General features: G+C 46.3%; 1 protein-coding gene across 5 annotated transcripts in view; it reads left to right on the top strand.

The window, feature by feature from the left end:
- Positions 1-23685, top strand: part of EXOC6B (exocyst complex component 6B) — a 362323-nt gene that overhangs the window by 158467 nt on the left and 180171 nt on the right. For 4 of the 5 annotated variants that reach the window (XM_068402994.1, XM_068402990.1, XM_068402989.1 and 1 more), the window contains 2 exons: positions 9880-10056; positions 20152-20220. In XM_068402994.1, the coding sequence (XP_068259095.1) occupies positions 9880-10056; positions 20152-20220 (246 nt within the window). The remainder of the gene's footprint in view (positions 1-9879; positions 10057-20151; positions 20221-23685) is intronic. The other variant, XM_068402991.1, reaches the window with a different exon arrangement.

Genomic DNA, 23685 nt, shown 5'->3' with positions numbered 1-23685 from the left:
CTGCAGATCTTCCCAGATCTGATTTAAGAGACTTACAAGCTGCCTTGTGGAAAAGCCAAAGAAATGTTTTGTCCAGGACTGACTACTCCGGGCTTTATCCTTGTGTTTAGATGAGTCTCTGTGTGTTCCAGGGTAATCGGGACCATCTAAGATAGGTCCTTTGAACATTGCCGGTTTCTCAGAACCTTGAAAAAACCCAAACCAGACCGATAAATGGAAACAAAAGAAACAAAAGCAGAATCTTGAAAGGAAACTTATCTCCAAAATGCTTGACAAGGCCCAGAGAGAGGGTGTGTGAAACGGCAGTTTGGGAACTCCCACAGAGAACAGAATAAAAGGGTTTAATCTGAGGCCAGGCTACGAGGGTTAACACTCTTCTCACCAAATAACTTTTTGAGGGTCAGTGTGGTCAAGGCAAGTAAATGTGGAGCAGAGACCCAAGCACTGATGAGCTGTAATCCTTGTTTGCTCTCCTTGCTGAGTGAGCAACCCTTCCTCTGTTGCAATTCTTGACATGTAAAATGGGGATATTGGGCAGTGTGTTCCTTAGTATATGAGTAGCTTCAGCTGGCCTGTACTCCCTGGACAGTGGGAAGGAAAAATGAGAGTAAAACCATTGAGAAATGTTGGAAATGGCTTATGCAAACGTTTTCATTCGCCTTTCAGTGGTTTATGAGAGTGCGTGAGGGCCCTGTAGCGTGTCAGACCTCAGGCAGTGGTATCTCCAAGCTGAAGCAGCAGTTGTAAGCACGCTCTAATTGTTTTTCCAGAATTACCCACGGATCAAACCCTGAAAAGCTTCACAGTCCAACACGCCTTCAACCTTTGTGAGATCTAATCCATGACTTCTTTTTACTCTAAATTGCCAGGAGTGTGATAGTTGCAGCTTCCTTGGGCAAGGTTGGAGGTGTAGGACAACAACTGGAGAGCTGCCCAAGTCAATTTAAAGAGAGGTGAGGGTTGGCGTGCCATCACTTGCTGCTGGAGCTACCTGCAGGCTTTGGTTATTGAGCTGGGAATATTCCCATGTTGGAGGTGATGGCGCTGAGGGCTGGAGACCTCTTTGAGTGCTTTCAGATGGAGGAGGGCATTGCCTTGGTCCTAGGTTGGCTGCGTGCTGCAAGCTCCAGTGCTTCGCTGTTGTTATCTTTAATGGAAGCACTGGGACCAAGCAAGCGTGGGGCATAGCGTGTCCTTAAGTCAAAGCTTGAGAATGTCCCTTTACTTCTTCCCTCCCTTCTTCATCTGCATCCCCTTTTCTTCTGATGTTGGTCTTTGGGAAAGCAAGCCTTTTCTCTGGATTTTTCCTTTTTAATAGTTTCGGCGAAAAAAACCCCGCTATTATCTCCGTCATGCCCTTCTTGTCAGGGAGCGTGTTGAAACAAACCCTCGCTTAGAAAATAATTACTAGTCCCTGATGCTTGAGAGAGTACTTAAAGTTGAGGCTTGGTCCTGCACGGTTGTGTGCACGTGAGTCATTCTGGGATGGGGAGGGTGAGAGTTGGACCCTCTCACCTGTGACCGGTTTTGGTTGCGATTACCCTGCTGCTCCCTCTCTTACTCGGTGGGGTTTGGTTCGGGTGCAATTAGGCTAACGAGAGGTTAAACCAAAGTGTGGGAGTTTCCAGTTGTGCTTTGAGTCATAATTAAGTCTCGTCAGGGAGAGAGATGCCTCTTCAATGTTATATGAAAAGGCAGCATTAAAAAAAACCCCGACATCAGAGCGTGGGTTATAGCAGTGCGTGTAGCGGGGGATTTCGTGTGGAGGCGCTCGGCATTTAAAAAGGAATTTTAAATTGTTGGTAAAAGTTAATCAAAGAATGTGCACCCAGTTGCTTAACGGTGAGCAGTATTTATGTCAGTCCGGCTTGTGAAGTGCTTGGGACTGATGAAACAAAGACCCGAGCTGCGGAGTTGTCAGGGCCACGGTCTTTAATGTGTTTGAAATACCTTGTAGAACAGCCGTCCTCCTCCTGCTTTTAGCTGCTTATCTAATTTTCAGCTTCTCCCCTCCGTGTAAATGGGATAAATAGACTTTGTAATCACATAACTGAGCTACTTTTGATGCCTGCCTGCAGATAGCTTGTTCTGGAGGCTAGATCCCACAGAAGCGTAAATCAACACTTTGCTCAATAAAGGACTTCTTAAAAAATGGCTTTTGGTCTTTTATTGTACAGCTGACCTGGAGCACTTGGTTGCCCAAGTCGTTTTATCAATGCTAATGTGATAAACTTCTTTTTACAGCTCCTAGGAAAGGAGGGTCTTGATCATTCCTTTCTCCACGTACTGTACTGCAGGAGCTTCCCCAAAGAACAGTTGAGATCTACTAGGTTTTATATAAAATGCTGAATTAACCAAGTTACTCTTTGCCATGAACTCTTGAGGGTGTAAATAATGCTGATGTCATCTTGCGAGTAAGGAAAAGGAGCAGGGATGTGGGGACGAGGATAAATCACTGGGTGAAAGCAAAAGCAAAGGGAGAATTGTGTGTTCTCCGTTGCGCACTTGTTGCCAAAAACTTTTATTTGAACAAAAGTGATATTTGGGAATATCACAGAATCAACCAGGTTGGAAGAGCCCTCTGGGCTCATCGAGTCCAACCGTTGCCCTGACACCACCCTGGCAACTAGACCATGGCACTAAGTGCCATGTCCTGTCAATATTGTGAACTTCATTTTAGCACGGATGGGCCGGGGTGGAAGAGTCGTTTTTAGGGAAGGGAGGAGTGGGATGTTGAAGCAAAGTCTTTGCAGGGTGTTGGGGAGAGCAAGCTTGTTGAGTGCTGCGTTTCTAAACTTATTTTATCTAATGACCAGGAATCAAGTTAAAAAAAATCACGTTCTTGGGCCTCGTTTCCTGTGCTGATGGTGAACTTTGTCAGACAAACCTCCGACAAATTGTTTTCTCTGATAACCAGTTAACGCCAAGAAAGCAGATAGGCACAAACTCTTATCATCTTGACAAGCGACGGGCTTTTTGTTCAAACTCAAACCAGAAGCTGTGTCAGTGTGTTGAGTTTACACCTTGCAATAATAATCTGGGCTTTTATCTGATCCGAGGGGGATTTTATAACTTTCGAATGGGTCTTTGGCGCAGAGCCAGCCTGACTGTCATTTTTTATTAACTTTCTTTTTTTCTTCCCGTGTAGCCAGTCTGCTTTTTTGTAGTATCGTTTAAGGAATATGTATCCCATTCCTAGGGATATTGGGAAATGGTATTTTATTCCGTGTCTCAGCCCATTAGAGGGGTCTATAAAACAATCACAGCAGCAAATGTGCAGTAACTAATCAAAACCACCGAAGCTAACCGCAGCAGTACTTCAGGCCCTTTTAAATAATAAAACATCTATTTTTTTTTTTGCTGTGCCTTATCTACTGTCTCATCAGGAGAGAGCTAATTAGATTCTTCTAAAAAGTAAATATTGTCAGTTCATTGGTGGTTGGAGGTGATGGGAGGTAAGACACACTCGCCATCAACATTGGCAAACTGATGGAGAAAATGAGGCGACGTTATAAAAACCCTATAAAAAAGCTATTTGAGTTTTAAAGGAGCTTGTTCCCCGTGTAGGTGGGAGAACAACTTTCCCTTATGGTGGGTATGGCTTCTGTAGGCAGAGCCTGGAGGAGTCCATGACCTGCTCTGCTACTCCATGTCGTTCCGCAGGTTGGGGTTGAAGGCTTGGGACTGTGTTGGCTTAACCACAAGCAGTCAAGTTACTTTGAAAAATTTGACTACGAAAAATTCAACTTGTCACTTGTCAACTTGACTACTTGTCACTAGTGTTTGAAGCCATTACATTTAATTTCTCATGCACATCTCATTGGGTCTGTGCGCTTGGTCGGTTGGGTTGGCTTGGTTGAGTTGTGATGGGTGGTGAAGGTAGAGTTGCAGCCATTTCAGAATGGACTCATATTGAGGTCTTGTATTTAGGACTCTTGTACAACAGGCTTGAAGGGAAAGCCCCCAAAGCCACGTCACAGAATCGATCAGGTTGGAAGAGACCTCTGGGATCATCGAGCCCAACCATTGCCCTGACACCACCATGTCAACTAGACCATGACACTAAGTGCCATGTCCAGTCTTTTCTTAAACCCCTCCAGAGATGGTGACTCCACCACCTCCCTGGGCAGCCCCTTCCAATGGCTAATGACCCTTGCTGAGAAGAAATTCTTCCTAGTGTCCAACCTGAACCTCCCCTGGCGAAGCTTGAGGCTGTGTCCTCTTGTCCTATCGCTAGTTGCCTGGGAGAAGAGGCCGACTGCCACTGCGCTACAACCTCCCTTCAGGTAGTTGTAGACTGCAATAAGGTCACCTCTGAGCCTCCTCTTCTCCAGGCTAAACACCCCCAGCTCCCTCAGCCGTTCCTCGTAGACTGCAAGGCTGAGCACGTCCTGCAAGGCTGAGCACTAGGCGGAGTGGGGTACAGGTAGCGTAAAAGAAGCAGATGGCCGGGGAGAGAAAACTTTGTAATAAAGGTAGAAATGCTTTTTTTTTCCTCTTGTTCATTTGAGTCTCTGTTTCTCAAGGAACGACAGCAAAAGAGATTGGTTCTTCTGGTTGTGTTCAGCCAACAAAACCTACCAGCTTCTCAGCTGTGGAGATGAAGGTCTCCTAGACTGCCTGATGGCCAACCCTGATCTGGTTACAACAGCAAACGTAGGTCGTTGACCTAAACCTGAACCTGGAGGTGGAAAGCTGCGTTTGCTTCTTATATCAACCAGCCTGGAAATAGTGTTGCTGTCAGGGGGAGTGGGATTTCTGCCGTGTCAGAGCGGCGTAGGGTGTTCCTGTGCTGCGAGGAGGCTGCCAGACTGCTGCGCTCATCACGTGGATGGAGAAAGTAGCTGCGCTTGGAGGGAGTTGCAGCTATGTGAACCAAACGCTTTGTGTGTTATTGCTAAATGTAACGTTAGCTCCGAACAGACATTTGGGTTCTTACCCTTTTTTTTTTATTGTCACATTAAGCAGAGAGTGGAGAGATTGATAGTCTTGTATAATAGAGGCAATTTTACAGAATAATACAAAAATGCACTTGCTTTCATGTAAACCACACCAAAAGGTAAGGGGATTTTTTATTTGATTTTTGTCCCTCGAGGGCTTTTCGCCTCCCCTGTAGCCCCAGGTCCCTCCGTTTTCAGAGGGCACGCTGGTGTGTCGCCTGGGCTTTGATGTGGTTTCTAAAGTGTGCCTCTTCATTGGGCTCCCTACAGATGCCTTTATGTGAAACAGAACATTAAAATCCAAATGTGCCTGCTCCGCAGGTCATTTTTCATCCTTTATGTGCGACGTCAAATATATTGCAGAGTTGTTCTGCTGCACCCCCGGCCTGGGAAGGTGCGGGTAACGAGATGGGGGTAGGAGCGGGGAGTTCCTTGGCGGTTAAGCCCAAATTTCTCCTTAGTTGCTTCCTCTGGGCCTCTCCCCAGCTCTCTCTTTCTCTCAAGGTGAAACTGAAACCTCGGTGACTTCACCCAAGCCTGCCGAAGTTAAAGAAAATTTGATATTTCTCACTTATAGGTCACTTCAGTCCAGATTGTTTCCTGCCAAGAGTGGGGGTGGGGGGAATGCCCTCCTGGTAATGGAAAAGCAATTACTATTATTTCTGGCGTGTACGTTGTGTCGTTCCAACGTAACACCTAGGTTATGGGCTCTGCTGACTCCTCAGGCTCCCAGCGGCCCTTGATGGGCTGCGCCCGTTGTACGGTGGAGCGGCGGCTGTGCGGGATGGGGGTGATGTGCTGGGATGTGCTGGAAGGGAATAAACATCCACTGGGTTACTCTGGGGCCATTTATTGGTCTTTAAGGTAGAAATCCCTGGAAAATCTCTTCTAATTTAGAACTTTCCACCAAATTCCTAAAGGTAAAAATTGCTCTTGGTAGGCTGCAAAGCTTTTATGCCATTGGGGGCATCTCTCTGGCTGCTTTTTATGGATCTCTGGGAGGTGGGACGTACTTTTTCGGTTTTTCCCTTTTTCCCAGTAGGCCCTTGAACTTTCAAGTCAAAATTTTTCTCTTGATAAACTTCAGTGTATTTGCATTTAAAGTATGCAAGATGCGAAACATGGTGTTTGAATTTGGATGTTGGACTCCTTGGCCTAGAGTGATGGCTTTTTCTAGAAGGACAGACTTTCTTGACTTTGGGATTTTATCAATACCAATATTTGTCAGGTCTTCACAGAATCCCAGAATCAATCAGGTTGGAAGAGACCTCTGGAATCATTGAGTCCAACCATTGCCCTGACACCACCATGTCAACTAGACCATGGCACTAAGTGCCATGCCCAGGCTTTTCTTAAACACATCCAGAGATGGTGACTCTTGTTAATATTTGATTTGGATCTCAGCAATATTGATGTCATGTCACGTACTACTGTGCTTCTCTTGTGAGCATAACCAGAGCTGAAGGAAGACGTTAATACCTCTAGTTTGAAAAGAGTTGGGGGACCAAGATAATGTGGTTTCTGAGAACATGAAGGGAGGTTGGAGTGGAGTGGGAGTCGGCCTCTTCTCCCAGGCAACTAACGATAGGACAAGAGGACACAGCCTCAAGCTTGGCCAGGGGAGGTTCAGGTTGGACATGAGGAAGCATTTCTTCTCAGCAAGGGTCATTAGCCATTGGAAGGGGCTGCCCAGGGAGGTGGTGGAGTCACCATCTCTGGAAGTGTTTAAGAAAAGCCTGGACATGGCACTTAGTGTCATGGTCTAGTTGAGATGGTGGTGTCAGGGCAATGGTTGGACTCGATGATCCCAGAGGGCTCTTCCAACCTGATTGATTCTGTGATTCTGTGAACATGTCCACAGGGTCCTCTCGAGAGACTAATTCTGTGCTCAGCCTGAAATGCTGACCGTTACGTGCTCAGGGCTTCGATAGTGAAGTTCAGAGCTGGTGGCAGCATTCTTCAGCTTGTTAGCCCAGAGTTTTCCTCTCTGTGGCCACTTTTTCTGCTGTGATCTTGCTACGCCCTGTTTAATGATCCGTTTCAAGCACAATGTTTTATCCAAAACTTTGCGTTTTCCCATTCTTTGATTTCTTCCCTTTCTAGAGGAGAAAAGATTACATAAATTTCAGAGATTTTAATAACTACACTGGGCTTGTCCTTGGTGTAATTTACAGTGGCTTCAGCGTTGTAACTTCATTACACTTCAGTTGAGTAACTTATGTCATAAATGGGCGTATCTGAGAGTGGAATCGAGCCTCGAATCTCTTTGTTGTGTGGGCTTCAGAAGGGACCAAGTGCTCACTCCCCTTTTTGAAGTCATAATTCTCTTTATGTGATGTTGCAATGTCTTTCTATAGAGTTGTGCCTCTGAAGTTTGAGATTTCTAATGCAAAAAATACCACTTTTTCCCCAGTTGCTTCAAGGATTGACATTGCTAGCAACATTTGTCTTCAGTAGTGTTCACACAGACCTTTTCCTGTGGCTTTGTTGCAAAAATCCCTATTGTTGAGACTTATCCCTTAAGAGACCTTTTTAATAAGCGTGGTCGGTAGTCCCCTTGCTCAGCCATTACTCCTCCTGTAGGAGCACTTGTAGTAAACCTCAAGGATACTACTGCTTTCCAACCACTAGAGGTCAAGATTGTGCTATGGCATAGCACAGGGCTGCTCGTCATGTCAGGTTTAGCTCCAATTCCTGGTGCAACCACGTCCAGTGTCAGTTATATATATTTAATTTTACTATCAATTGCTGTTTTCAGCAGTTGAGAAGAAGCTGATTGTACATGCGTGGTGTGAAGGGCACTTTGCCTTACACAACGGTAGAGCCTGGTGGATTTTGCACAGCTTGGGGTGTCCGTGCCGTGCTTGGGTTTTAATATTCTTCAGATCTAGAAGCTACACAAGGGATCGGTCCGTGATGGGATCTTTCTTCCCAAGGAGGGATTCCAAAGGGAGTTGAACTGAGAGAGGCTGTCAAAACTTGCTCATAAATTATTTTTGTGTGATATTAATACTTCGAAGTGTTTAAAAGGAAATAATTTTGAAGGTTTGCACTCTTTCTACTTTCTGCAGTTCAGGTGGCAAAAATAATTAGGGTTTTTTAAGAGGTTCCACTTGTTTCAGTTCTCCATTGTTTTCCCAGCACAGTTGGTTTCACTGACAACTGTATCTACAATACGGTTTCTAGTATTCCTTCTTCCTTCTAAAGCCAGGCTGTCACGTTAGCGTGGGGCAGGCGATGGTCCCTCTCACCCCCTTGTTTGTCTCCTGTTGTAGGGGTGCAATAAAATACATGGGTGAAGGTTTGATTTGGGTTGTACAGGTAATTGCTAGAAATAGAGTCCGTAATACTAATTAAAATCTGTGTAAAACTCATTCTTTTTTAAGAAGAAACCTACCTTCTAAAATAACACTTTCAGAAAGGCATCTGGATTATTTCCATGCACCTTTTTTCTTATATATTAAAAAATTATAGAAAAATATGGGTGGGATCCTATAAATCTGTGTGGCCCCGCACTTCAAGAAAGATGTTGAGGTGTTGGAGCGAGTGCAGAGGAGGGCGACCAAGCTGGTGAAGGGTCTGGAGGGTCTGACCTACAAGGAACGGCTGAGGGAGCTGGGGGTGTTTAGCCTGGAGAAGAGGAGGCTCAGAGATGACCTTAGTGCAGTCTACAACTACCTGAAGGGAGGTTGTAGTAGAGTGGGAGTTGGCCTCTTCTCCTGGGCAACTAGCGATAGGACAAGAGGACACAGCCTCAAGCTTTGCCAGGGGAGGGTCAGGATGGACACTAGGAAGAATTTATTTTCAGAAAGGGTTATTAGACATTGGAAGGGGCTGCCCAGGGAGGTGGTGGAGTCACCATCTCTGGATGTGTTTAAGAAAAGACTGGACATGGCACTTAGTGCCATGGTCTAGTTGACAGGGTGGTGTAGGGGCAGCGGTTGGACTCGATGATCCCTGAGGTCTCTTCCAACCTGATTGATTCTGTGATATTCTGTGATTCTGTGATATAAATTTCAGGTTTGCAGAGTGTTCAGTTACTAGTCACACCAGAGCGTAAGCCCACACGTGCAGAACCACAGCATTCGTTGGTTTGGCCTTTCCCCCTTCTTTTGGCCATGATTTGGGCCTTGTGGTGAGAGCAGTGTCTGTGCCCTTCCCCCTCCTTGCCCTTCCCCTTCAGTTGGAAGTTCTTGGTCAACTCTCTTGAACAATTGGGGCTAAACCGTTTTTCCTGACAAATATTGAGCTCGGTAACGATGAGGAATCCAAGTGAGTTTGTGCAGCAGAGCACACACGTTGACCTCCACAGCGAACAAACCCCAAAGCCCCAGGTCTAGGTATCACCAGCAGCTCGAGGGAGCTCTGCCGAGTCCGTGCGTTTCACTCCCTGAATCGTGGTGCTTCTCCCAGCGAGCAAATTTTGGTTGAATACCTTTTACAGCTCATTCTGTACATCAGCAACGTACAATTAAGCTCTCCTGGGGTACCACAAAAATGCTTTCAGGAACCTCTGGGGTCCAGATGTGGAATGTTTTGTGCTGACATGGGTTGAAAAGAGGAACAAATCCAACGGTTAAGTACGTCCTTTAATTTAGCCCATGACAGTCACCACATGGCCCATGGGCTAATATTTCTGCATCTGTGCTGTAAATAGATCAATATGGCAGTATGATGGGTTTGGCATTTTGATTTGTGAAGAGTCAGAATATTGTTTGTATTGTTGCATAATCCCTGGAATGGTTTTGAAATGAATCTTCTGTTTCTTTGGACTATCTGGGTTAGGAAAAACATAACATTTCGAAGTGCCATTAAGCGTGTGTTTTATTTTGTCTCATTTGTCGTGTTTCATGATTGGTTGCATCTTTTAGCTGAAAAAAAATATATAAATCTGAGGATGCTGTTGTAAAATGTGAAATCTGCTTTTTTTTTGTTCTAGGCACAGCAGCAAAGAAACCTGGACAATATTGTGTCACAGCATCCCAGGATAAGCGGGGCAAAGAAATCCAAGAAAGAAGTCTGCGCAAGCTCAGATCTGGAGGTAAAAAACACTAGCCCCATGTCTGAGCAGGATTCGGGTATCCTGGATGTTGAAGATGAGGATGAGGATGAAGAGGTAACTCTATAACATCAAATCCAGGAGACTGGACGGTTTGGGGGTGATCAGTGGTGTCTCAGACGGTGTTTGCACCTCGCTCAGTCTTTCATGTGTGTCATAAAGATGCAGAACAGGCTGTAGAACATGGGGTGTGTTTCAGTATTTGGCCCTCCTGTCCCTATTCTCGTTAGCAGGCTCAGCAGAGAGGCAGAGTATGGTATGAGAACCAAACAGCCTGTGTCATCTGTCCCCCAGCTCAAGGGCTGCACTTCTGTGCTTCTTTGGGAGAGCAGTTTGGTATCTATCCTTCATTTAAAAAGAGATAAATTGCTGCACAGCACATGAGATACTTGGCCTTTTCCGTGGGATGTGTGTCTTAGTGGCAGAGTTGCAGTCTACAACTACTTGAAGGGAGGTTGTAGTGAGGTGGGAGTCGGCCTCTTCTCCCACGCAACTAGCGATGGACAAGAGGACACAGCCTCAAGCTTGGCCAGGGGAGGTTCAGGTTGGACATTAGGAAGCATTTCTTCTCAGCAAGGGTCATTAGCCATTGGAAGGGGCTGCCCAGGGAGGTGGTGGAGTCACCATCTCTGGAGGGGTTTAAGAAAAGACCGGACATGGCACTTAGTGCCCTGGTCTAGTTGCCATGGTGGTGTCAGGGCAATGGTTGGACTCGATGATCCCAGAGGGCTCTTCCAACCTGACTGATTCTGTGATATACTTTGTGTTGGAAAGGGTTGCCCTGGAACAGGATTTTCTAAATGCAATTTGGATTCCTTGATGTGCTCCCTTCTTTTTGTCTCCCTTTCTGCTGCTGCTTCCTCAGGCCGGCAGTCTGTTCTTGTTAACTGCAAAGCGTAACCTCACTGATCATGTTGGGTCTTCTTTCCTCCCTGTGCTAGAGGATGGTGCATGCAGTGGGACATCTTGGATTTGTGGTGTTCAAAATGCAGGAGAGCCCTGTCCCTCTGTGTTTCAGGAAAGGCAGCTTGGAGATACCTACTTGGAGTGCAGGTCATGAGGTGTTGGGTTTTTTGACGCGTTCTTCATCTCTTGCGGTGCAGTCTTGTGTTGAACCTCTTGGCAAGTTTTATCTGCCACTCTGGATGCTTTTTCTCTTGTTACTGTTCCATCAGGAGAATGATATTTTCAGCTACAACCTGTGACTGAGTTGGGTAGTGTTTGTTGCCCTGAAGTCTACGACCAGCCAAAGAGGATGAAGAACAAATTTCTAAAGTTTGAAATAGTATGGGTTGGCCAAGTGGCCTCTGTGCTCGTGGTTTGCCTTTCTCCCCACAGTGGTTTTGTTCAGTTCTCTTCTCTTCATCTCTGCTGAGTTGCCAGAGCAGACCGAGGAGATCACCGCTTGCTTCACAGGGACCAAACTGGAGGGTACGACCCAGAGCCCTCCCGCTGCACTGCAACAGTCTGGGTGGGCTGTTTACTCCTACATCAGCATGTAAATAGAGCAGAAGTTAAAACAAAAGAAAAATTAGTGGGAAGGGCACGTTTTTTGAAAACAAGCATTGATTTGAATAGATCTACTTTGGTATTTCCCTGTTAAAAAATAAAAAATCTGGTTCTTCAGTAGTTCTTGTTCCATCTCACCCTCAAAATTTCTCACTTGCTGTGGAGCAAGTTCTTGCAGAACCTGGCAGCAGTGTGAAACGTGGCGTTGCTTGTGGGGTATGCAAGGTTTGAGTCAATTGGAATGAGAAATTAGGATTGAATTTCAGTTAGAATTGAAAGGTAGAAGGAAAAAATTAAAGAGGGGAGAATTTAAAGACAATAATTTGGATAGCGCAGGTAGGAGAACTCTCTTAAGTCGTGTTGAATGGAATTAACTCAGGAGGGGGATGAAGTCCCACCTCTGGGTGCATTTAAAGGCAGATGGGTGGGAAGGGGATAACCCTGGAGCGGGGCCGGGGTGGGCAGGGGAGGCTGCGGGGGGCGGGGCCGGGGCACCGGCCGCTGTCCGTGGTGATGAAGCGGGGCCGGGCCAGAGTCCCCCCTCCTGCTCAGCCTGGGTGGTGGAGCCCTGGTGCAAAGCCCTCTCCTCCTCTTTTTCCCAGTGTGGTCTTAGTGAGGACAGGGTTGTGGTTCCCGATGAGCTGAGCTCTTCCCCATATTCCTGCCTCCTGGGGGTCTTTTCCTTTTTTGGAAAGAAAATGGTTTATTTGTTAGTACAAATGGATCTTGCACCTGGAAATAGAGCCATTTAATTTTTGGGCCCCTCACTACAAGACAGACCTTGAGGTGCTGGAGTGAGTCCAGAGAAGGGCAATGAAGCTGGTGAAGGGTCTGGAGCACAAGTGTGATGAGGAGCAGCTGAGGGACCTGGGGGGGTTTAGCCTGGAGAAAAGGAAGCTGAGGGGAGACCTTCTCGCTCTCTACACCTGCCTGAAAGGAGGGTGTAGCGAGGTGGGGCTCAGTGTCTTCTCCCAGGTAACAAGTGCTAGAATAAGAGGAAACAGCCTCAAGTTGTGCCAGGGGAGGTTTAGATTGGAGATCAGGGACAATTTCTTCATGGAAAGGGTTGTCAAGCACTGGAACAGGCTGCCCAGGGCAGTGGAGTCCCCATCCCTGGAGGGATTTAGAAGCCGTGTAGATGTGGTGCTGAGGGACATGGGTTAGTGGTGGCGTTGGCAGTGCTGGGTTAACAGTTGGGCTTGGTAATCTTAAGGGTCTTTTCCAATCTAAATGATTCTGTGATTCTAAATCTGAAGGAGTATAGTGTCTATGTGCAGTGGGTTGACCCTGGCCAGGGTCAAATGAACTCCGTCCCAGCCCAAACATTTTACACAGTGTGTAATGTTAGAGGGAGGTTCTTTGGTAAAGTTAGAGGCCAACTGCAAAGTTGTTTTTCATGGTTAACAGATTAATTCCTGGCTTTTCATCTTCTGGTGTGACTCTTTCTCCTTCTGATCATCTTGTCTGTGCAGTGACAAAGAGGGAGTGTTAGAATACTATTAATACAGAATCTAAGTGTCCAAAGTTAATCCTCATTGCTTAAAATTGTTAGTATGAAGTGTCCTGGATGCAAATGAATTGAATATCATTCCCTGTACAGCCCCCATGTTCTGGAGTGATGGAGAAGACTTTCTGGGCTTAGAGGGACAGTACTGCAACAAGTGGGCACATGTTGGTTGCTGTGCTCTGTCCGTCACCGAGATTGCCGAGGCTTGCGCTTCTCAAGGAAATACGAAATACTGCTAAGAAGAAAACCTGGAGAAAGCCAAGGTGGCCCCTTGTAGAATAAAGTCAGTAGACAAGTAAAGAAATGATCCTGAGGCATTCAAAGACTGCAGTGGTAGCTCTTGCTCTTGACCTCTCACAGCCAATAAAGCCAACCAGTAACTGCAGGTTTCTGTTTGGAAGACAGCTAGTGATGACTGGTTGAATATGGAAAGGGAAGAATGAAGGGTGCCTTGCATCCACTCCTGCTCAGGTTTGAAAACAGGGTGGTCCTAGGTATTTCTGATTAAGTTTAGGCAGGAGAGCTCCTGATCCTAGTGCTTAGGTTGAAAAAGTGGGGTAAAAAATATGTATATATGTATTTTTTTTCTCTAGGAAATATCTGAGGCCGTTCAGCAGGCTGTGTTACAGAGTTCTCCACCTAGACTGGGTGAACTGTTCTAGAGGGCCCATGATTCCTTACTCATATGAAGCAATCCCTTCATCCCTGCAGCAAAACTTAGAGGAAAAGCTTTGAAAGGCACGAAAGAGCAGAAGGGGGTTGCTTATACTGCTGCATATATTCTAGTGTAGATCGTTCTCTCCCTTGGAGCAGAAGAGAGCTCTGCCATCTGCATTCAAGGAGATGAATATGAGATGTGGTTCTCCACTCCATTAGTGTTCTCCAGTTTGGAGACACTATGGTCCAGACTTGTCCCACTTAAGCGCAGATGCCTCACTGAGGTGGAAGCTCCTGCTGTAATCGGAGCGAGGGAGCGGGCCCAGCTGTACAATGAGCTGGGAGAAGGCTTAAATTAGTGTTTTATGAATGTCAAGTTGCAGAAGGAGAATTTGCATTTCACAGTGAGTAGCTCCACAGTCTGCTCCGTTTGTGCCAGCTGTTCCCTTTGTAGTAAAAAGCATTCAGCAAACTACAAAGCTCATCCAGATTCTTCTCATTTTCAGTGACTTTTCTTCTGCGATCTTGTTGAATACAGCAGGACAAACTTGCCTGCGTGGTGCCTTGTTTCTTCTTGTCCCCAAAAAACCACTGGTCAGGTATCTGTGAAGTGGTTGGGTTGAATTGGACTCCCTGGTGTTCCTTTGTGGGAGAGAGGAAATTTGAAGGAAGGACATCACACTTCAGAATAACGGCCACTTAACTGTCTTTGAAGAACAAATCAACAAGTTCCAGACAGTTTTCTATTTGGAGAAGGAGTTTGGCACTCGGGACATCAGCAGGTGTGAGGTGTAGCCAACATTCGTCATGCTTCTGGCGTTCTTTCAGGTTGACCTGGCTGTAGGTTTAAGTTGTAATAGATTTCTTACAAAGTTTTGGGAGCTAGAGCAGGGACCTCAGAGAGCTCTCTCGACTTGCCCTGATAAATGGCTTTGTTAGGTGCCATCAGCCTCCACCTTTTGTTTGCTTCCAGTAGTAACTCTGCAAGAAACATCTTGGACATGGAGAGAAACCTTTCTGTTTCCAGACAAAGCTGTCTGCCTGTTGTCTATAACGGGAGCCAGAGGGAGATCAGTTAGTCTGCAGGACTGTCTGGCTCCTTCCAATATCACGGTATCACAGAATCAACCAGGTTGGAAGAGACCTCAGGGATCATCGAGTCCAACCGTTGCCCTGACACCACCCTGTCAACTAGACCAGGGCACTAAGTGCCATGTCCAGTCTTTTCTTAAACCCCTCCAGAGATGGTGACTCCACCACCTCCCTGGGCAGCCCCTTCCAATGGCTAATGACCCTTGCTGAGAAGAAATTCTTCCTAATGTCCAACCTGAACCTCCCCTGGCGAAGCTTGAGGCTGTGTCCTCTTGTCCTATCGCTAGTTGCGTGGGAGAAGAGGCCAGATCCCACCCTGAGCACCTTCTATCCTCAGCACCTTCTTGACCATACGAATACACCATACGAATACATTCATGTTTTTCCTGTAAGGTTAAGCCTTGGCACACGCTGGGGCAGTCAAAGGACGCTGAGACCACACCAGATGTGGCAAATCTACAGCATGGTTTGTTCTGTACCTCCATTCAGCGTGGGGTAAAGTGCTTCCCAGCTGCTGGTACCCAAAGAGATTAGATGTGATTTGTAGAATCATAGAATAATTTGGGTTGGAAGGGACCTTTAAAGGCCATCTAGTCCAGCCCTCCTGCAGTGAGCAGGGACATCTTCAACTAGATCAGGTTGCTCAGAGCCCCATCCAACCTGACCTTGCATGTTTCCAGGGATGGGGCATCTTCCATCTCTCTGGGCAACCTGGGCCAGTGTCTCACCATCCTCATCATAAAATATTTCTTCCTTATATCTGGTCTGAATCTCCCCTCTTTTAGTTCAAAACCATCACCCCTTGCCCAGTCACTACAGGCCCTATTAAAATGTCTTTCACCACCTTTTGTATAAGCCCCCTTTAAGTACTGAAAGGCCACAACAAGGTCTCCCTGGAGCCTTCTCTTCTTCAGGCTGAACAACCCCAACTCTCTCAGCCTTTCCTTATAGCAGAGGTGCTCCAGCCCTTTTCCGTGGCCTCCTCTGGACTTGCTCCAACAGGTCCATGTTTTTCCTGTGCTGAGGACCCCAGAGCTGGATGCAATGCAGAACCAACACTACTTTTAGCAGTAGAGTTTTACTCCCCAAGGTGAACAGATGCTTTCTGCATTGTGTGTGTCATGTGGAGAGACCCAACCTGCTCAGTGTCCTCCTTTGAACTTGAGCTTTTGTGGGTGCAGTGTCCCGTGTGCTCATGTTCCTCTGCACCAGCTCATCCAGCGATAGAACAAGAGGACACAGCCTCAAGCTTCACCAGGGGAGGTTCATGTTGGACATTAGGAAGCATTTCTTCTCAGCAAGGGTCATTAGCCATTGGAAGGGGCTGCCCAGGGAGGTGGTGGAGTCACCATCTCTGGATGTGTTGAAGAAAAGCCTGGACATGGCACTTAGTGCCCTGGTCTAGTTGCCATGGTGGTGTCAGGGCAATGGTTGGACTCGATGATCCCAGAGGGCTCTTCCAACCTGATTGATTCTGTGATCCATGTGCGTCAATCAATGGGCCCGTGAGATGGTTCGTAAAACACCTCTCTTGAATTCCTGATGTTTAAGTCTGGAGGTTTTTTCCCCTCACTAAAAGGAGGACTGAATGTGTCTGTGCTTGTGTCATGTGTTTACATCAAAACCTCACAAGGATCAGAGATTCAAGCCGTTGCATCACAAATTATCTAAAGCCAGACCAGAGCATCCCTTAACTCTGGGCCAGCCTTGTGTTGGTGGCAGCTACAGTTGAACATTGCCATTGGAAACTTGGCTTCCGTGGGTTAAATTTGCTACAGGCAGTGTTTAACCCGACTGAAAATGTTCTTGCAAAGAGAGAGGGTTTGACTGTTTACAGAGACTGACAGGTCTGCCTCTGCTCCCAGCCCCAGGAACGTGCTGGATGCAGACTTGGGGAACGGGGTTTGTGAAGCTGATGTTTTGTGGACTGGGAAAACTTGGGACTAGATGAATAAATTCTTTGTTCTGCAAATCAAAAGAAAAAAAAAAAAAGATTAGGCTGAAGGGGAGATGTCAGGGGAGTAATCAGTCCTGTTCTTGGGGCGGCTCTAGTTCTCATTTCATCGTCAAGTTTCAAAAATCAAAGATTTATTTATTTTTTTGAACGCTGGTAGTTCAGCTTTGGCTTAGAAAATCAAGTCACTGCCGAAGGGGATGTACTAAGCCTGAATTTTTAGATATGTCTAAATATCAGAGAAATTTAAATTGTGCAATGTGTTAAAGTAGCTACAGAGATAATTTAATATATTCCATATATTCAGAGCCTATATTGGATAGTCTGGGAAGTTTGCAAGCGATAGGATTATTATTTCTCCTGTTGTATGGCTGTGGCTGTGTGTGGAAGAGGTGATTCTCTTCTTTTCCTTAAAATATATTATAAGTTTATACCCTGCATAAAATCCTAGCGCGGGTTTTGGGTGCGTGTCTTTCTGTTTGCAAAAAGCTTTCTTGTGGTCCGGGACTTGCGCTTCCACGTCTGATAGAGCTCTACCTCGATTAGCAATTTTAAAGCTATTAATGTCTCAGAGATGTTAACTCCACAGAATAGTCCAGCGTATTTTTTTTTTTTGGGAGAGTGTGTGTGGGCTTAAAAGTTTTTACAGAAGATCAGAGACTGTGCAAATGTTGCAGTCTGCTTTGAAAGAATTTCTCTGGGGGAGTAAACTCCGTTTTTGGCAATATCCTGATTTCACAAATCTTTATCAGAAATATTTCTCCGTGGACCACGTTCAACTAGTGCCCCAAATCCGAGAGGAGCAAAACCGTTTGATCCTGAATTCAAATTCGGAGGAAAACATCGCCTGCTTTGATGCTGGTGTGAAGGGATGACAGATTTCTCCTCCCTTCAAAAAACACAGGGTGCACTCGGGTCCATCCAGTCCAGCTTCCCCACGCCGATGGTGGTCGCTGGAGGATGGCTGGGCCGAGCGAGTACCGATACTTCTCCGTCTGCTTTAGTGATCTCCAGAGTTTTGCAATCGGGGATTTCTGAGCCAGAAGCGTTTTACTGTTTTACCAACTGGAGACCAATTACGCTTCATGCTGGAGCGATACAGCAAGGCAAAATCTGTATCCACAAAGCAGCTGAAATCTGGATTTGGGAGCTATTTAGGGAGCGTTAGAAGGGCCCAGGAGGCTGCAAATGGGAAATAAATGACGAGGAAGGCCTGATAAAATTGGCATTAACGCAATAAAACTGCTGCCCGGTGTTTGCAATTGTCAAATATAGTCTTATAAAAGGTAGAAGCGAGATGTTAGTGAGAGCGGTGAGCTGTGCTGCACAGCTGCTTGCTCTTGGTTCAGCTGTAACCCTTCTGCTGGGGCATGTTGAACAGCCAGGTTCAACGTGGAAAGGGTCACAGAATCGTTCAGGTTGGAAAGGACCTTCAAGATCATCGAGTCCAACCGTTAACCCAGCACTGCCAAGGCCACCACTAACCCATGTCCCTCAGCCCCACATCTACATGGCTTTTAAATCCCCCCAGGGATGGGGACTCCACCACTGCCCTGGGTCACACAGGCGATGCCAGCCCCATCCCTCGCTCGGAAACCTTCCTCCTTCCTGGTGAGCCGACCTTGCCAGTCGGTAAGAGCTGGTCCAGTGGTGGGAAGGAAAGCCCAGCAAGATGGATGAGCAGGCTCGTGCTGTACCCCAGTGAAATTCTTTACTGCCTTGTTCCCACTGAGCTGCCAGCTGCTTCCCTACCCTGCGCCACCAGGTTGGCACTGCCAGGCTTTTGGGGGTGTCGGAGTGATGCTGGACGGGCAGGATGGGATGCTCCCATGCCATGTGTTGCTGCTCTGTCTCTGTAGCTTCTTTCATTACACAGAATCACAGAATCAATCAGGTTGGAAGAGCCCTCTGGGATCATCGGGTCCAACCATTGCTCTGACACCACAATGTCAACTAGACCATGGCACTAAGTGCCATGTCCAGGCTTTTCTTAAACCCCTCCAGAGATGGTGACCCCACCACCTCCCTGGGCAGCCCCTTCCAATGTCTAACGACCCTTTCTGAGAAGAAATGCTTCCTAATGTCCAACCTGAACCTCCTCTGGCCAAGCTTGAGGCTGTGTCCTCTTGTCCTCATTGTTTCAGCTCTTAGCAAGAACCTATGTAGTGCTGAGGACTGAGTTTCTTTGCATGGGGGAGATTCTTTCCCAGCTCCAGTTCCATATTACACAGGAGGCCATTTAACCAAATCTCCTGTCTTCCCTTTCCAGCCCATAACTTCAGCGCTCCCCTGCTTGAAACCATTGCTTTAGATGAGGAGGACCGCTCGCCCCAGGCACTTTGGGCAGCGTTGGTTGAGGCTTGCATACCCTCATCCAGCTAGAAACTTCTCTCTTCATCCTACCTCCTTTTTAGTAGAAATGCCTCTTAAGTGTAATTAAAAATGTATAAAATAAACATGTTTCCCAGGCCTGTCCATTGGTCCCTTTCATCTTTCTCCCCTTTTTTCCACCACATGCCAACAGAACACTCCCCTCCTCTCTGGATTTTGAGGGAGAAGGAGGGTTGCCTTAGCTTTATGCCTTGGCCAACAAGCTTAATACTCTGTTGGCTTCAACATATCCAAAGGACACAAGCTTCTTGTATGCAAATTTCTTCTCTGATCTTTCCTCTCGCCCTCCCTCCCTCTGTCCCACCCTTCAAAAATGTGCTTCCTTGTCCCTGTGCAAGACTCACTGTGTTGTTGAAAGGTGGTGGAGTCTGTGTGGCGTGTGTTTTTTAAGAAAAAAAAAAAAAAGAATTTGTGCTTTTAAAGAAATCAAACTAGAAATCTAGAGAATAAGATTTTTTCCCCCCCTCCACCCTGTTGCATAAGTACCAGAACGACTTGTGCCAGGATGCTTGAACTTGTATTTAAGCCTAGGGTCAGAATTAAATCTCTGCTGAGCTGGTTAACAGGGGGCCAAATGCTGCAATGGGATTTCCTAGGGGAGCATAAATGGAGCGAGAGCAATAATAAATGACGTTTTCCTACTCCGAGTAACTTTAAAAATGTGAATATAGACAGCTATAGGTAGATACCAACGTTCACTCTAATTGTTACCTACCTAAAATGTGGGCGTCGCGCTCTGTCGGACTTGCACTTAACTATATGTGGTGTAGTAGAGTTGCACTTACTTATACGTGATATTTTAGAGTTGCACTTACTTATATGTGATATTTTAGAGTTCCACTTACTTATATGTGGTATTCTAGAGTTCCACTTACTTACATGTGGTATTTTAGAGTTCCACTTACTTATATGTGATATTTTAGGGTTCCACTTACTTATATGTGATATTTTAGAGTTGCACTTACTTATACATGATATATTAGACTTGCACTTACCTCTCTGTGTCCTCCATATTTCACACTGATCTCCTGCTGTCCTTTAGGTGCCTGGGGCCCAGGACCTGGTGGACTTCTCCCCGGTGTACCGTTGCCTGCACATATACTCCGTCCTGGTGAGTAACTCGGTGCTGCCCGTGAGACTGGTGCTTCACTGGGCTGTGGTTTAAAGATGATGGGGTGCTGCTCCTGCAGCCGGTGCTGCTGGAAGGAGGTGGTTGAAAACACTTGTTAATGTTCACCTAGCTAGGAAGTGTGTTACCTGAAGCAGAAAGTGCTGGATGGATTTGGGTAAAAACCACGCAGTTACTTCATACAAGCCACAGAAATATAAAGGGATATTTTCTCCAGCTATTGCAGACCCTGGATTATAATATACACGTTTCTTGGTCATATAGTTTTCCTCCAAGAATTCTTCTTTGACCACAGTAGCTTCATTATTCAGTGCAAATGGAGGAGTTGTGAGGGGGAAATTGGTTTTGAATGATTGTTTGCTGCGCTTAGGAGAACTTTGCTGCTCCTCGAACATTGTTTGACAGGAGCAGATTTGCTGCCGTCCCACCACATCCACCCTTTGACTGTGTTGCTCCCCGTTTCTCTATAGTTAGGCTTTGTGTGCCCTGAAAAATATGACCAGTCTGAAACTGTTCTGTGTTGGTGTTTGGTTATTGGCTAAAACGTGTTACTCTGAACCATACTTGAGGACTTTTGAGAGCTCCCATCTCTGCAGATGCAGGCTGCTGGATGAGCTATGTTTTCTCCTAGTTGTTACAAGTACGTAAGGTATTGATTTTTTTACTTATTTATAACAAGGGCAGGTAAGATGCCCTTTGTAGATTACCCTTCAATTTTTAATTTCTAAGATGCCTCCAGCAGTGTACGAGCCTTGCATCTGCGGGCCCAAAGAACCTGTGGTGTTTGCATCCGTTCTTTGACGTCCTTTGGAGAGAGGGAGCTTTCAGAGGGCTCTTCTCCTGCGGTTGAGCAATCTGAAGCCCAGGCAGCAGATGAAAGGAGCACTCTGTTCACAGCTTTCCTCCCTTTCCACGGCGGAGCCAGGCTTGAGAGAGAATTGTTTTTAAGGCTCTTCTAAAGCCAGTTTCTCCAGCAATACATACAAATGAATTTGCGAAAGGAAAAGAGTTGTCATAAAAAACATTTATATAAAATCTTTTTTGTGCCCTCATCTGTTAATAATTATGTAATTTGGCTACATTGCCGTGATATTTTATTGGAATGAAAAAGTTAACCTACCCGTAATGTGTTACTCTGTTTATCTTGGACAAAAACCTCCTCCTCAAGCCTGGCGCTGGGAGCCTGGTTCAGGGAGTGGGCTAATTGAAGATTACAACTGGTCTGAAACGCTGTGTGGAATTCAAAGTGTCACTTTATTTGGAGAAACTTCAGTGAAGAATATGTATAGTGAAAACAGGATTAGGAATCTTATTTGTGTAGCTTACGTGCATTTGTTTAATGCACGGGTATTTATTTAATTGTGTGTTTATACGTAAAGCTGTTACGAAAAGGATGGAGAGCTTTTGCTGGTGGATGTAACGGTTTTGCACATTTCACAGAGGTTGGAAGAGCCCTCTGGGATCATCGAGTCCAACCATTGCCCTGACACCACCATGTCAACTAGACCATGGCACTAAGTGCCATGTCCAGGCTTTTCTTAAACACCTCCAGAGATGGTGACTCCACCACCTTCCTTTGAAATGGTCTCATTTCTACACTGGGGCTGTGTTGTTGTCTTGGTGCCTTATTTTTTAATCTGAAATAGCAATTGGCTCTCTAGTCCTCTGACATGTATTAGGGAGATGCTGCTTCTAGAAGGTTTCACGGCCAGTGCTCTGTGGTGGATCTGGGTGGGATTGTCTTCTGCTGGAGGTGAGAACAGTGCAGTAGACTTGGTGATGGTGAGGAACTACTGGAGAGAGTCCAGCCAAGGGCTACAAAGATGATCAGAGGGCTGGAGCATCTCTCTTATGAGGAGAGGCTGAGGGAGCTGGGGCTGTTCAGCTGGAGAAGAGCAGACTGAGGGGGATCTTATCAACACTTACAAATACCTTAGGGGTGGGTGTCAAGAGGAGGGGACCAGACTCTTCTCAGTGGTGCCCAGTGACAGGACAAGGGGCAATGGGCACAAACTGAAACATGGGAAGTTCCATCTGAATATGAGGAGGAACTTCTTTGCTGTGAGGGTGGCAGAGCCCTGGCACAGGCTGCCCAGGGAGGGTGGGGAGTCTCCTTCTCTGGAGATACTCAAACCCGCCTGGACACGGCCCTGTGCGACGTGCTCTGGGTGACCCTGCTTTGGCAGGGGTTGGACTGGATGATCTCCAGAGGTTCCTTCCAACCCTTAACCACTCTGTGATTCTGTGAGATTAGACCTGACGCAGGGGTTTCCTGGCAGTGGGTTAGTGTCCTCTGTCCCCATCCTGAGCTGAGATCATTCAGTCCTTCTCCCCCTACTCCTTCTCTATTTCAGCCTAAAGCCGTAGTAATGAGAAAAAATGTACAGCAGAGCTCTAAGGAAGGTTTGTTGGTGAGACAGGAGCAAGAGAAAAAAGTAACCAGCCATAGTAAAGGCTCCTGAAAGGAAAATTGCCCTTTCCCTGACCTGTGATTGAATCCTGCCCTGGCTTTCTAGGCCCAACTCGGGTTGAACAATGTCAGAGATCCAGCAAGCACTGAGGGAAACGGCCACATCAGTGTCAGACGGAAGGATCATAATGTAATAGTTACCAAAAAATCCTAATATTTGTCATTTACAATAGCGTTATCTAAACGCTTGGCCTGCAGTTAAAAAGGCCCACGTTGAATAAACATTGAGATATTTATTATTTTTAGTGAAATCGACCTTCCAGTCACCTCGGTTTTATGGCTGTGCTGCTTATAAATTCCCAAAGGATTATTTGAAAAATCCTACTCATATCTGCCAGCCTTATCAGCAGGGCAGGAGTTCACATATTGTAACGGGAGGTCAGGCTGCGGTCATGGTCTTACAGAGGGGGCCAGGCACCTGTAAATCCTTCCTTCAGCAACCAAGGCGAAGTACAATATCAAACAGGCGAGGAGACTTTTCCAGGAAATGCTGAACTTTCTCAGGAAGGGCAGAGGAGGGGGAAAGAAAGTGAAGGAAGGTCAGGCGGGGGTTAATTGAGAGTTGGACCTTGGCGTGGTGGCGGCTCCGGGGAGGACAGGCCCTGGTGGGATGCTTTATGGGACTATTCATCCAGCGATTCCTTTTCTTGTGAGAAAGGAGCTGGCCAAGGGTGGCTTGAGGAAGAAATGGGCGTAGGGGAGGCTTTGAGTATCTGCAGATATCGAACAAAACATCACAAGAGCGTATTTGTGTATTATACTTGGAGCTGTACACACGGATAACCCCTCTTTGCTCCAATAACCCTTTGATTTCACGAGTTGGGTTTATGTTCCTAAACGGTGCCTGGAACAACAAGTCCTTACCCTGTCTGTGGTTTCTGCACGCAGCAAATAGACTCAGAATTGCATGAAAAAAAGGTTTTTCAGCTGACAGGTTTGGTTTCAAGTCGGGATGAATCGGTAACCACTGAACAACC

This window comes from Nyctibius grandis, chromosome 6 (assembly GCF_013368605.1).
Source record: "Nyctibius grandis isolate bNycGra1 chromosome 6, bNycGra1.pri, whole genome shotgun sequence".
Classification (NCBI taxonomy): domain Eukaryota; kingdom Metazoa; phylum Chordata; class Aves; order Nyctibiiformes; family Nyctibiidae; genus Nyctibius; species Nyctibius grandis.
Note: the sequence above shows the minus strand (reverse complement) of the source record. Positions and strands in the feature narration are given on the sequence as shown.